Source organism: Pomacea canaliculata, linkage group LG10 (assembly GCF_003073045.1).
Source record: "Pomacea canaliculata isolate SZHN2017 linkage group LG10, ASM307304v1, whole genome shotgun sequence".
NCBI classification, from domain to species: Eukaryota; Metazoa; Mollusca; class Gastropoda; order Architaenioglossa; family Ampullariidae; genus Pomacea; species Pomacea canaliculata.
In genome coordinates, this window is record NC_037599.1 from 16,551,661 (window position 1) to 16,567,309 (window position 15,649).

General features: G+C 39.0%; 1 protein-coding gene across 1 annotated transcript in view; it reads left to right on the top strand.

Moving 5' to 3' along the window:
* LOC112574429 (G-protein coupled receptor 54-like) overlaps window positions 1-15,649 on the top strand; it is a 37,149-nt gene that overhangs the window by 12,274 nt on the left and 9,226 nt on the right. The window contains exon 2 of the mRNA XM_025255501.1: window positions 14,186-14,307. Coding sequence (XP_025111286.1) covers window positions 14,186-14,307 — 122 coding nt within the window. The remainder of the gene's footprint in view (window positions 1-14,185; window positions 14,308-15,649) is intronic.

Consider the following 15,649-nt stretch of genomic DNA (forward strand, 5'->3'; position numbering starts at 1 on the left):
TCCGGCTACCTTTTGCTGTATTGCACAGGTTTGAGAGAGCAGAAACAGGAGGATGACTCAGTGTTGCAGATAAAAATCTTTCAACTGTTTTGAGTAGTCGTGTGCTGGTAAATTAATATTTTATTTAAAAAAACTATAAGAGGGTTGTAATACATGTAATGCTAGTCTGTTGGAACTGGTCTTTGTGGGCAACAGGTAAATAAATAGATGCAGCGGCTGACAAATCTCGCCACTGATACCTGTCCACCTGTCCTGATGGCCGGTCCACTCTCTGACCTCTCACTCCTTTTACCACTCAGTAGGAACAGCATCCTCAAGCACTTTGTATTGAATGCATGGATTCTCCACTCCGTGTCGGCAAGCAGAGTCCACATCTCGAGTCCGTACAGCAGGATAGTAATTACGACTATACAGTCTGTACTGGGTCGCAAACTTGCGGGTACTACTGTGCCTATTCCTGTTTAGCTTGACCAATGTCGCGGATGCTGTGTTATCCTGATGTCTGACATGCAGCTGTTATTTTCTGGAAACAGTGGCCCCGAGATACATTTTTATATTTATCTATGTACTTCTCTCCGTTTCATATTCATTGGCACTGTCAGTCTGCTGGCAAGATCTTACAGTTCCTGTCGGTGCCTGCCATCAGACCGATGTTATCTGTACGGCGCAGGTTGCATATTTGGCCTCCGATGGATACAAATGGAGATGTGGGGGTCGTGAATGGGTTTACTGCATGATGATCTCAAAACAAAGATGTTAAACAATACAGGCGATAGAGAGCTCTATTGATGGATGCCCACTGTTGTGGAAAAGAAACTCCCATCTGGTTGTCCAGCAGTACTGGTTTGTGGAACTCTTACAGAGGTTCCACAACTTGAACGAGAGTTACATGTTGTGTTTGTGGATTAGATGTTCTCAGAATTTAGGCTAAAATTAAAGTGGATTAGAGGTCATAAATGTCATAAATGTGTATTAGAAGTGAAAGCTCTGGGCTTCCTCGCTGGGTGCCAGGTATCCTGCAAACCTCCGCTGCACATCCGGAAGCCAGAGATCAAGCTTGTGGCGGCAGTTGCCGGTCCTTGCAGGCCGGATCCCAGGGACATTTTCACTCCAGTCACACACAGAAGGAGGGTAATAAGAGGCGATAACTACCGGATAAAAGTTATCAGGGATAGCTTGCTTTGCATAACTGTCAGATAAATCACGATGGCCACGCAGCTGACTTTTCTCGTCTCTTTTACAGGTCAGGAACATTGATGAGGATATTTGCACGCACCGCACACGAGTTCTAAAATTAGACCATTCCTAGCGAAGGCACGTGGCGTGACGCAGGTTGTGAAGGTTGCTGATGGATGGAGCCGGATGACTAACCAACTGGTCTAACACGAGCGCAAAGGCGAAATTAAAAACACTTTTTTTTCTTCTCCCAGTCACGTTTCCCATCAAACAACATTAGCATAATTAGATAATGATGCCCTCAATAGCTTCTCGTGAATACATCCTGTAAGCACGTACATTATCTGACAAAGAAGTCTGTCGTTGTCCACAGGGATCTGGTGGTAAATAAACATCGTCTGCTTTATTTGAGAGAAAAAAAGAGATCGTGGTCAGAAAACCATTTTATTTGTTCGTGCTTTGGGAACTTCCATTGTGAGTAACCGTTTTTTTTTTAAATGAATGGGCGAAAATGCAACTTAGCAGGAATAGCGATGTTGACAACTACGGTCGTGACGATAATGAGGATGCAGCCGCTGTGGAATGTTACCTGTTCCCTACCAAGACTTTTTCTACGCATATATACGATATTTTCCCCACTTTCCGTTTTTCATGTTCCCAAGCTCCGTAAGTTCTCTAAAGTATCAGACATATCTTTGTACTTATTCAATACCAGGGACTTGTCTGAATTGCGTATGATCGTATCTTTGTACTTATACACAAGCGCTAGTAACACTAATCTGTCGTCTAAAATTGTGAAGGCCAGACTCCGTCAGTAATAGTCGAATAGACACACCTTGTTCCCAGGGTGAGCTACCCAGGGTTAGCTCTTGGTCCATCATTTTATCCACTCCATCACCTTCTCTCCAGTTTCGGAAAAAAGTCACGAAGCTCAGCGACGGAGTTTGTAAGGACGGACTCTAAGGACTTGTCTCCCCAGCTTTCGTGTCAGTTTTTTTCGCAGTTTCGATTTACCCGTCGGTCGTAGGTTTAGAAAAGATTTTGTCATGTCAGTAAAACTGAAGAAGAAACCAGCGAAGTCAGGTCGATTTTTGTGAATCTGCTACCAGCCCCAAATCCCATTTTCCCTCGAAGACGTGTAGTCTTGTCCACGCATGGCTAACACTGTCAAAACTGTTTTCTCGGTATCGGTAACTGTTTTCTTTGCGAACAACAATATTTATTTCTCTTTTGCAGAACTCCTCCCTCTACGCTTTAAATCTTGGAGTAAACAGCTTGTTTTTCTTTAAAAAGATGACCTTCGGCTACTTCACTTCCTCAAGATTATATTTGTTTGCTAAATCTTGACCACCTTCTTGGACAGAAAGAACAATGTGCACACAGAACAGTCCATCATCTGGAGTAGAGCAACACTTTTGTTAGAGCACCAGCAACATAACACCTCAGTGAGAACTTCCCGTGAGAGATTACAGCGAGAACTCAAGAGGGTTTGTCACCCACTAAAATAAATCAAAATTATAATATCTTGAATTTCTTCACCCCTCTTATCTCCCTCTTTATCCCGACCGCTAATAAATAAACATCAAAACTAGGGTGTTACCTGATGAGCCACATACATATTGTATCAAGCTTATACCCTGACATACAATGCTCTATCACTGTGACACCATACCAGTCTTTTTTCTTTGATGAGGACGTAAAACATTTATTCTCCCATAAAAGTATTTATGGAACGAACGAATTGTTTCCCAAAAAACTCCTAAAGAAACAAAAGAGACTGAATTTTTGCTTCAATTAAGAAAGAAAGGGTTAGAACTCGGAGACAATGAGGAAAGGAAGGGTTTTAAGTTTTGGTAAAAAAGTTGCCTAGAATGTCTTTAATTGTAAAAAGGAATTCTGGATTCCGCACAGAAGGGGGATTCGTAAGTTTTTAAATCGGAGAGAAACAATTTTATTAGCTTTATGTGAACATGAAAGAAGAGAGTGGAAAAATTGTTAAATATCTTTAAAATACAAGAAGCTAAAGGGTTTTACCTAACTATTATAAAATATGGTTGATATATCCGTTTAAGATGTAGCTCCTAACAGCTCAGAAAATAAAATTGTTGAGAGTGAATACAGTCCGGACATGTTCAGACCCCACTGACGCAGTTTATTATGTTCTTCAGGTTAACAGCAATATCGATAACATTGATGCTGTTTGTCATACAGACGACGATCTAGATGATGAGATTTGCCAGGAAGATAGTGGAGATGATGAACAGAGCGTAAGAACTGAAAATTAAATGAGTGTGAAGAAAACAGCATTAGGGAAAACCCCAAGAAGGCAGAGTAGTATTCATAAGAGAAATTAAAAAAAGAAGAAAAAAGGAGATAAAGGGACAAAAGGAGAGGGAAGGCCTTACATCCGGGCATTTTAACTGACGACACAGACTGTCGTGTGTCCCCCCTACTTGCCGGTAATGAAGTAATGCAGCATACAAGGCGCAATTTCTCTCGACAAAGTAGACCCATTACCCGGATCATGAAGAAAGTTTCGCTGCTTTAGTAGCCATTAGACGGGAATTAAATTTTGTTTCTGTCCCAGAGAGGCGTAGCTCCCCGCCTTGAGAGTGTATCGGGCGATAGAGAGGTAAAATATTGTGAATATTGTGCAGAGAAATAACATATTCTGTAGTCCATCAACTAGTAAAATATCATGGATAAATGTGTCTTGTGTTTAGACCAATATTCACCCTACCCACCCAGCCAAAAGCAGTTGGTGTGGATCGTCACATTGGTGAGACTTGCACTGGTGTAGTGGTTGAACGGTGTGGCGAACAGTGGACTGGGAGGTAACTGTGGCCGGGTAATACTCTCTAACAGAAAACAATTGTTCATTACTCATGACCTTCACTTTTAACCTGCATTTATTTACCGCTCAGACAAGAAATGGAAGTCGTTCTTGTGTTCGTATCCCCAGGTGCAAATCGAAGATGTCCTTGGGAGAGTCGTGTAAACAACTTAAGAAATCATCGAGACGTCTCGAGAGATCGAGTTGCTCTGGGATCGGGTTTTTAGAGTCGTGGCCTCTGGTTTTATCACACTCTAGCTAAGGATCATGGCGATAATGTATCGTCATTTAGGAATCCATTTCAACATTTTTAAGTGGAAATCTCGACTTAATAAAATAAAATAAAATAAAATAAAATAAAATAAAATAAAATAAAATAAAATAAAATAAAATAAAATAAAATAAAATAAAATAAAATAAAATAAAATAAAATAAAATAAAATAAAATAAAATAAAATAAAATAAAATAAAATAAAATAAAATAAAATAAAATAGCAGACGTCACATGGTGATAATGCAAAGTTTAGTATTCTAATTATTGATGACATATAGTGGGTTATGTCATCATATCTCACCTCATGTGGCTTAAATTTCAATCTATCTGTATAGCAGTTGGTGTTTTTTCACATCACAGATAGCATGTCACCGACATATGTCAGTGTTTCTCATAGCATTTGACTTCCTGTTTCTTTCATATATATATATATTTCTTACACTGTGTCAAAAAGAGTCTTTAGGTTTCACATCAGCTTAGTGTCCACTGTCACAGAGTGTATCGAAATCCAAGTCTCTCGTGGATTTTTACCTGAAGAGCAGTTTGCTCTGTTTCACGGACAAAGCAGTGAATACCTTCATGATGATGGGTACCATTGTCTCTTGTCACATTATCTCTTGTCACATTATCTCTTGTCACACGTTTGTAATCGCAAGGCTTCAAGTTCCTGATGTTCACTACAAGCAGACTTCCGCCATTTTCCGTTCTTTCTATCCCCTCTTCAGTCAGATTCCCATAATTACACATCGATATTAAATTTCTCATCGCCATTTGTTGTCCTCATCAATACTTGTGGCCTGATGGAAGGAGTTGTCTCCCCGTTTTTCCTACATCAGAGTATCTTTCGTCACGTGAAAGGTTGGTAATAACATTAGGTTATAAAGATACTAGTCGAACGTTGTTTCACACGGAGGAGGTGGAACAACGGGGAGTTAACTGTGTTAGTGTATAGCTGCGCACAGTGTGGCTCCGCGAGGACGTGCTAATGGAGCTGAGGCCATCACCAGAGGCTTTGGTTCCACCTTGACCCTAACCCTGATGTTCGTGAGACATTTTTTTCAGTGACATCAGTACCCTTTGTTAAAAGTGAATCTTACGATATCAGCTTGTGTATCTTTGTTACTTTGACACACGCATACACACATGCACATACATACACATACAAACACATACACACATACCAACTCACAATCTCAGGTTTCACTTTATACAACGACGCAGCTTACAAAATTCTCATCGCAGGAAGTTTCCAAAAACAAATTGTATGCTTTCGTGATTTTCCTGCACTTTTAAACGAATGTGGACATGAAAGGTGTAGGAAAAGAAGAACAAAAGCAAGTAGCTCCCCACAAAAAAGAAAAAAGGGAAAAGAAAGTAGAGAAAAGAATTAAAGGACAACAAGACAGGAACTAAACTTTAAGCCAACTCAATCCTACATGAACTCTTCACGACCTTTAAGTTTAAATGGGAGAAGCTATTACCATTGAGATGTAGATTTCCTTTACCTAGTAACACTTGGCCACGTGTTTGTGATCAGTCTGTGGATATCGATCTGGAACTGGGTGCATCTGCATCTGCTGCTGACTCGGCGATTTTTAAAACTTTTTGCCTGCTTGGAATCTGTGTTAGGAATGACTTTCTTCATTCTTCATTCGTATTTGAAGATTGACTGAAAGACGAAGGGAAGACTGGAGTTGAAGACAGTGTCATGATGATCAGTGTGAATGTGACAGAATAATTCTCAGAGTGGATATTTAAAGGTGTAGTGGGTGCAATTTGTTGCTGTCTTTGTTAAGGTCGGTGCAAGATACTAGTTTCCATTCAGGGTAAATATCCCCACCCGTTTAGAAACATGAAACTGAATTCAATAACAGACATCGGGCTGTACAAGTGTACGTTGAAGTTAAGGATATAAACCAAAAGAAGTAGAATCGTATGCTTATGAGGCATATCTGTGGATAATCATTAGAAAAATGCACTCTACCCGACCTTTAATGTGGAATTGTCAAACTAAACAATGTCAACAATTGTAAGCAGTTTGCAAAAATCCTCGACACAGACGCTTCTAATAACAGTCAGCCTGGAATACGTCTCTTTTGTTAGTTTCCACAATCTTTTTTCTTGTTATAAAATCTTTTAGTCGTTAAGCCTGAATTTATCTCTCACCTAGGGCAGTGATAAAGTGTTATTTTATGTGAAATAATTTCTCTGATGCAAATCGTGACAGGAAATTTTATCACAAAAGTTTACAAGTCAAAAACACACTTTTCACGTGCGCGTGCACTCACACACACACTTAGACATAATACAAACACAAGTACGCACAGACATAAACATGTACATACTAGCGAACACACAGACGCAAAACCTATCCAACAATGAGGATGTTCTACATACGGGTAACCCGGATATTGCTCCCGGCTTCTCAGTTTTCCAAAGTACATCAAGGGCAAGGAAGACGAAACATTAATAGTGTGGAGAGGAGAAAGAGGAGAGGCTGTAGGCTGGTGACGCAGACGACGACGAGGACAATAAGTCACGCGTGCAATGCCGACAGTCCTCCAAAAGTGTGCTTGGCGCAGGCGGCAACAAAGAATGAAAAACCCAGAAAAATAGTTTAATTTTGAGAAGCTTTCACCTTTACACAGAGACCCAGATAACGTCCTCCCCCAGCTCCTTCCTGTCCACCTTCCCCTAAACAAAAATTAAAAAAATTTGTCTCTCATTTCATCTTCGTGTCAAGAGTTTTGTTTCCCAGAAACTGATTTGCTTTTGAAATTTCTTTGGTGATATGTTCACAAGCTCACAGGTGCATGTTATTGAGGCAGATAATGTTATATATCTTATTTTTACACTTAATTTTCTATATATATTTTTTTCATGTCCGTTTTGGTGTTCGTGAAAATGTCGTGGTGTTCAAAGTCACATCATCTGTTACATCGCTGAAACGTTAAATGAATGACGTGTAGATGGAGCAGAAAAAAGTAGATTATGATGATAAAAAGTATTGGTTTATCTAAAAAGGAATAGAGAAATGGTAATGATAATGGTTTTGGTAGCAGCAGAAGTAGATGAAGAAATTGTAATACAGAGAGAAATAGTAATAGTGAAATAAAAGAGGAAGAAAAACAAGATGACAAAGACGATATTTGACCTTTTTATTCAAGTAAAGAAGCAGCAATTGTCGTGATAATGAAATCAAATTCTTCAAACCTTTGAAGACTTGAAATATAGAAACTAAATGTCACAGTTCTATGGGCTTTTAAATGTCACAAATTGTAACAAAACAGTGAAAATCACTTTGAAGACAGCTGTCAGAAGGAAAGAAAGAAAAAAAATCACTAAGTAAAACATAATGAAGACGTTTGTCTTCCTGTGTAGACTAGACATCGAGTAGGAACACCTGCGACATTTTCTAGCCTTCAACAAAAAGACAAAGTTTTCCCCACGCACGCACCCACGCACGCGCACACACACACACACACACACACACACACACACGCACACCCACGCACGCGCACACACACGCACACGAAGGAGCAAAGCCGATTGTCACGAGATTCTGGAAAACATTTTACAATTTTTTTTTTAAAGCGGACGCAGATATGAAATAATGAAGAGAAACAGATTTGACAAAAGGAGAAGTGTAGGACATTCAATAAGTGCACATGTGGTTAGAAGAAGGAAGAAAACAAAAGAAAGAGATGAAAGAATAAAAATACCGCTTCAGACTTCTGTCATTGAAGGAGCAATTAGAAGTAGAAGAGGATCCTAGTTTATCACCCTGTTGAGCGTTAGAAATCTTAGTAAATGGATGTAAAATAAATATGTTCCTATTGTGTAGCCTATGTAGCAACATCATTTACCTCAGATCCACGCCATCTGGATTATGACAGCGCTTCTGCGTGGTTGGGTCCACAATGAGGTTCACGAAATGTAAGGATGGACAACTACCCTGCCGACAAAATCTTGTTGAAGCTCTTCACTTCATGCAGTGGCCTTCACAGCAACTAGACATCAGCATATCAGGCTATTTTAAATGTCTGCCGTTAAACATTTTCAAATGACAGCAGAAGAAAGTCGTTCACCGAAATCGACTGAACAGCCGCCCGCTCCTCCTACCACCTACCATTCCCCTTCTCAAGACCATGGATACTAGCATGGTCATAAATAATAAATGATTAGTTCAAATTCTCACTTCGGGTAAAATCCCACCAGACGTCGACGGCGATGACAAGAGTGCAGCGAGGAAGGGGCAGCTGGAACAATATCTTAATTAGGCGTGTTTATGAAGAATCATGGCCACACGGATTTCACATCCTTATGTTGATGGTGTTTTCAGGCCTGAATCTAAAAAAAGGATAGTAATGAGGTTGTTTACTAAAATTTACCAACGTTGTATCAGATCTTATACAGACCTCATACAGACATTGGAAAAAAAATGCACAGAAGTGGGTCTCCTCAAAGACCAGGGAGTCAACAGGAAACAGAACAAATTAGAGGGATTATTCAGAACTTGTAGAGGTTGAAAAAAACACACACAAATAACAAAAGGCCAACAAGATATAGAAATGGGAGTCAATATGTACCATTAAAAAGCTCAAGATATCAATATGATTACTGAAGAAAGTAGAGAGATGGAAAGAACACTTCGAGTAACTGGTCCACCAACCAAGCCCTCCAGTACTTGCCAGTATTCCAGAAAGTGAAGACCTGAACAAAAATATTGGCCCCATCACCACTACAGAAGTAAAGGAAGCCATCTAACAACAAAAATTGTCAAAATTCCAGGGAATGATAGGCTCTACCCTAAAATGTTAAAGCTGGAGGCAGAAGAAATTCCGAAGGTGCTCTGTAAGATCTTCGAGAAAATATTGGATGCTGAACAAACATCAGAAAAAAGAAGGGTATAATCTTCGAATTGTCTAAGAACAGTGACATAGGGAACTGCAATAACTGGCGAAGTATAACCCTGTTATCATAGACAAGCAAAATCTTTAGTGGAATCATTTTGAAAAGGCTCACCACTGTTCTTGATGACATTATCAGGCAAAAATAATCAAACTTCAGATAAAAAGGTTATACAATGATCAAATCTTTACCTAAAGTCGGATTGTGAAACAGAATGGAGCAGCACTATACGATGTATTCAAAGACCTCGAGAAAGCGTTTGACAGCATACATCATTAGTCATTATGGAAAATTACGAACAGACTCATCAGAGCAAATCAAGCTTTTGCCATGCTAAAAGAAATTTGGACATCCAAAGGAGGGATAAAAAATTTAAAATTGACAGAAACAATGTCCTTTTGGTCTTCCGTAAACGGAATGAAACCAGAAAGTCTCAAGCAGAAACTAGAGAAATTCCAAACCAAAAGTGGGAGGAACATGTTCAAGATATTTTGGTCTAGCATAAAGTTCGAACGATGGTTAGAATGGTTATAGTGGCGGTCATCATCATCAACCTTTGGCACACAGAATTTCTCACTGAAACATTGTCCATCGATAAGATTTTGATACATCGACACAGAGTTAATAACATAATTTAAAAACTGTTTTCTTGTAATCGCCCACATCATTTCGGTTTTATTTGAAAGAAGAGTTGATCAGCAATCATTTTTTTCTAGAGAATAAAAAGGTATTCCTATTATGCTGACGAATTTAAGTAAAAATGGCATTATCTTAATGGCGAAGGGGTTGTCGTGAAAATCAGTCAGCCTGACACAGACTAAAAACACAATGATTGGCAAAGAGTTTTCTTGAGAGCCACGGGATGAATGCAGCTGTCCAGCAATGTAATTATGTGAAGTTCTCTCTCCTAAATTCCTAATATTAGGCCCGTGAGACAAGAATTGTGGTCAAGGAAACAGGAGGTCACAGATCAGGACCTGCTGTTAGTGTTTTTAAAACTGTCGTGAGAACGAAGTGCTACAAGGACTGCATTCAGTTGAAATTGTCAAAGAAGTGTAGTGATAGCATCCTGTGCTAGGAACTGTAGGGACTGTAACCTGTTGTATGAACTGTAAGATGGAGGGCTACAGATGACCCATGTCAACTTGAAAGGTGTTGGTGGTGCTAGGCAAGGGGAGGGTAGTTAGAGAGGAGTGAACACTATCAAATTCTTTTATGATCCTGCCACAACTATCATTCAAGTAATAATTCGCTTGTCTGGGATGTGCAAGATAAAGACATATTAAGGTCCTCTTTGTTGAGATGATGATGATGATAATGACGATAACGAAGAAGATGTTCGTATAGAAAGGAATTTCATCTTGTGTCTAGACTCTCCGCACATCAAATCAGCAGGCTATTGGTCATTACACACCACTCTCAGTAGCCAGCGACATAAATGTTGTTTGTCAGACAATTTTTCTGGAGCTTCGCATAATTACCTATAGAAACTGTTCTTCTGTGTATCATCCTGTTGACGACATCTAGCTCTTCCGGGAATATAATCCTGTCTGCAACATCTAGTGCCTCACCTTGTTTTTTCTGCAAAATTTAATTATTTTGCTTCGAGTTGGACATTGCTGCCCGATAACTGATCACAGCTCAGCTAAGACAAATCACTCTTTAGATGACTCTTTAGATGAGTCTGATGACATTTCGTCATCAGAATCAGAGCCTCTCTGCTGCTTCTTACTCTCTTGGTTTGGATTTCCTCTCGTTTACTACTTTTAATTAATATTTGGCAAAACAGAAAAAAACCAACTTTTTATTTATTTACCTCTCCTGGTAATGTTAGCCGAGTAGCGTCCAACCTTAGAGGCATGTCGGTTCAATGCCCGTGTTGCGCAAGGTGGAAGCACTTTCTTACTAAATAAACCAACCAGTTAACCTCAGGCTCATAAAAAGCTGGCATCGATGAAAGTTCGGTTTCTAACACCTTGTTCTTGCTTTTTCCCCTTCCACACCGTTGGATTAAACGTTTTTCACTGTTATTAAAATGTCTTCTATTAAAAGATATGAAGCGAAGTTTTGTGATTCTAGAAAAATCTCCTCTTTGTTCTTTAAACCATCAGGAAAGATGTGACCAGTATGTCGTCCACATTATAAGCATCTGTTGGTAATGAATTTGACATTTGGTTTCAGGCTTTAAAAAAAACTTTGTGAAAATGAACTACATTTTTTTTAACGTGATATAAAAATAGCAATCATTGCCAGTTCTAATCAAATGAACAGACTGGCGTGGAACAAGCAGAAATGAATTAATTTTTTAAATCGGAGAGCAAATTGAAACAAATGGAATCTTTTGTGGACCGCAAGCTCTCAAAGAACAGATGCTTCGTTTCAACACGAGCGTATGCGATCTGAAAAGATTACAAGAGTCTGAAAAGAGCTCTGATTCTGGAATCGATGAAATGGACAAAAAACACGAGTTAACAATATATTGATGGAATCAGAGAACAGGGAAGTATGTACAACTTGTAAGCCAGCGCACTTCACAGGAGGCAAGAACTCCTGATGCTGCTTGGAAGTGCTGACATTGAACTGCGCTCACCAACTGAACTTATTTTGATGTCTTTGATGCTTTAAACATATATTTTAAACTCGTTCTTTAAATAATTCAAATATTGTAATATCGCTTTAATTTGTATGTAAACAATAAATTGAATATAGGCATTAGTTTAGTAAGGTATGTATGGTTTGAGTTGATGTGCCAAAATATTTTCAAGGAACAGGGTGGTGGGAGATGTGCACGCCTTGAAGAGGGTCTGCTTTTGATGTCAGAATAAATGACATTTTCAATGAAACCTTTTCTTGACTTGACTGAGTTATGATCAGAGTTAAACGCGAGGGAAGCAATTTTAAACTTGAAGTAAACAAAAGAGATAAAATGTTGCAAAAAGCAGAAACTGATGGATTGGATATTATGGACAGAACTACACTCACAGAAACTGGGTTTTAGCGCATGGACTATAAGTGATTTTACCAAGATAAAGCAAACAAACAAAATCGACAGAAAGCAAAATCGACACAAAACAAAATTCGAAGACTCACGAAGTCGTCTTACAAAGTGAACATATATTTCTAGAACTGGTTCCTGTAGATAAGAATAAACCGAAGCAAAATTCAACAGAGAAACTGTAGCTGATGCAAAGAGAAATGAAATACAATCTTTTCTAGGTACAACCGTTGGACATAGACACACACCCATAGACACATGAAGTGGTAGAGACCAATGCACCTCCAGTAAAGGGCGGAGGTCAGTAGTCACAGGGTCAAACAGCGTCACACAGCTACAACAAAATTAATGAACGAAGCTGAGGACACAGAAGAAAGCTATAAACACAGAAACATAATAACCTGCTTGGCAAAACACACACACCACAATAATAATAATAATAATAATAATAATAATAATAATAATAATAATAATAATAATAATAATAATAATAATAATAATAATAATAATAAAAAATAATTTAAAAATAAAAATAAAAACAAAACAAGACCCAAACACCCTCCGTTCAAATGCCCACCTTAACCAGGATGAGACGGTTGCAGTTCATATTTCAAAATCAAAGCAAAAACTCATTCACAATAACTGACCCTCTGTAAACATCACATGACTTAGTGACACAAAAAGCGAGTTGTTAATGTTTTAGTAATACAGCATCGCCCATGACCCAAAATTAAACTTTGGTACTAAGTCACAATGACATGTAAATCTGATGTTTAAACTATGGTATGTTTCCAACATTTCAACCTTGTGACAGTTCATTGATTAAGTAGTTAATGTGTTCTGCCCTCAAAGGACCTTGTCAGACAGCTTAATGACATTTTCCGTTGGATATTAAGCTGTTTTGTTGGAAGATAATGGAGTTTTTTGGCCATGAAATGAAACTGGTCTGTACAATAGTGTTCCTGCTGTTTGTACTGTTTAGTGTACTCTACCTCACAGATTTGATAACACAGGTAAATAAGGATTGTTTTCCGATTATGGTTGGAGCATAGTGGTTTTATAGCTTTTTTTTTTAAACGAGTTTCTGTCTTGTAGTCTGAGGAAGGTGTATTTACTCAAATGGAGAGGCAATAAAGACATTAAAGAAACCGAAACAGATCAAATGAAGGAGGAGGGACAGAGAAATAAAACAAAGAACAAACAGGAAAGAGGAAGACAGAAGTGCTGACATTATCAGCACATTTTTGTCGAAACAAGAAACTCATGTACACAGAAGCTGGAGGGCAAATCAGGATTTTTAAAATGTAAAAATAATATGCAGGCGAAGTATATCATATGGTTGTTTATGAGATTTTACTCCCTTGACCTTTCCCACAAACTGAAAGATTAGACGAGTTTGAAATTGTAGTCGATGCAGGCTGGCGACAGTCAGAGTAATAATCATTGCACAAAATACTCTCAAATGGCGGCCTGTGAAATGTTTTTTGAAGAGTTGGTGGCCTGCACTCAATAATCAAGTATTAAAAGTCGTCAGATCAGTTTCTACAGCCTCAGTCGTTTCACTTTCGCGATACATCAAACAAAAAACATTTTTCTGTTTATCTGCTTACCTGCACATCTCTACCTTTTTCACTTCTGTAGAATTTGACACAACTGTATGTTATATATATATAGAGTTAGGTTCTTAGAACTTGTATAGTCGGTACTTGGCATCAAACCTCATGGTCGTAATATTCCAAATAATCCCCACCATTGCTGTTGTTCCTGTTGCAGTCCTATTCAGAGATCTACATCACAGCCGCCATACAAAGATAGCAAAACCTACAAGGAAGAAACATTAGCTCTCATATCAGTTTTCCAATCAAAGTTTATCAAATATTTTTCTATCCAGTTAAAAAAAAATCGAACAAACAAATTCTTAACAAACGAAAACATGAACTTTTGCCAGTTATTGTAGTTTTCTCATTTCTATCATCATTTTTTTTTTTGTCAACAGTTTGCTCGCTTCTTCACTTTTACCTGGCGTTTGGGCGAGGTGATGTGCAAAGGTGTTCATTACCTGCAGAACGTCTCCATCATCTGTTCTGTGCTCAATCTTACCGGTCTTAGTCTGGAAAGGTAAGCGAACTTGTCCCACCCCACAAAACAAACTAACGAACGGAATCACTGTGTGTGAGAGAGAGAAAAAGAGAGAGAGAGAAAGAGAGAGAGAGAAAGAGAGGGAGAAAGAGAGAGAAAGAGAGAGTGAGAGAGATAGAGAGAGGAGAAGATACAGTGAGGTCCAAAGGATGAGCAATGTCTGGGCACTCAGGCTGTAAAGAAACGCCTGTGCTCCCTGTTCTAATTATCCTGTATGTAAAGCGATAATTAAGCTGGCCATAAACATCCAGCAGAAGCCGTGTCCTACTGGTGCCCGGGGCACACAGCTTTCTCATCCGGGTGATGCCGGTCAGGTAGCTCTCCTGTCTCCAACACACACCAGTCGCTAATTGCAGCACTGCTGTCCTAGCTGTGTTTAAAGAGTCGCGCAGGGAGGTAACAACAATCTCGGAGTCTACTTGATGGCAAAAAGAAAAAAAATCAGGGCAATGAAGAGGACATAAAAAGAAATACATAAAAGTTTTCGACGAAATTACAAAAAAGTCTGAATTACTCAACACCCATGTTTCTCCCAACAGTGCTGCCTGGCTTTAGTCCCTAAAAGGAGAAAGAAAAAGTAATATAGAGAACTGAGCTGAATTACTTTTTACAAAAAAATAAAGACAAATATGACTAAAGCGATGAATTCTGAGTACATCGCCTACTTTGCTTATTTGGTTAAGTCTTTAGGAGAAGAAGAACAGAAAAAGGATGGAGTCGAAGAGATATTATTTTAAATCCCTTTGGCGTAGGAGTATCTCATACATTAGACAGTGAGATCATGCGGCCCACGTGCATTGTGAATTTTTAGAGTTCTAATGGCTGACAGCTTTCTGGGCTCGCAGTCGTATGCTGCTTTAACATTTTCAATGTTTATTTTGTTGTAAAAACTTGCGTTTGTATTGATTCTGTGTGAGCAATACGACTGAAAGAATTCTTGAAATTCTGCTTGATTTGCGGTAATCACAATTATTTGATGAGAGAGATAGAAAGAGAGTGATTTAGAGAGACAGAGAAAGAGCGAGGTCCATTCATTGCTACATCCTCCATCCAAGCCAAGAAGCTCCGGGGTTAAAGTTTGCATGAAATCGCAGGCACCCGAATTCTTGACAGGTCGATGTTGGTCTTTCTAAAGCAGAACACACAGCAGCCAGTGGATGCTGGCCCGAAGACTGCTAAGAGACTGTCTCAGCCCAGGATGTGAGAAGCTCAAAAACTTAATTGTATTTCAGACTAACGGAGGTGGGCAGCCATAGAAAGTTGGAAGCTGCTCCTCCCGATGAAACGGCAGTCCACCGGTGAAGCGTTACATTAAGAAAAC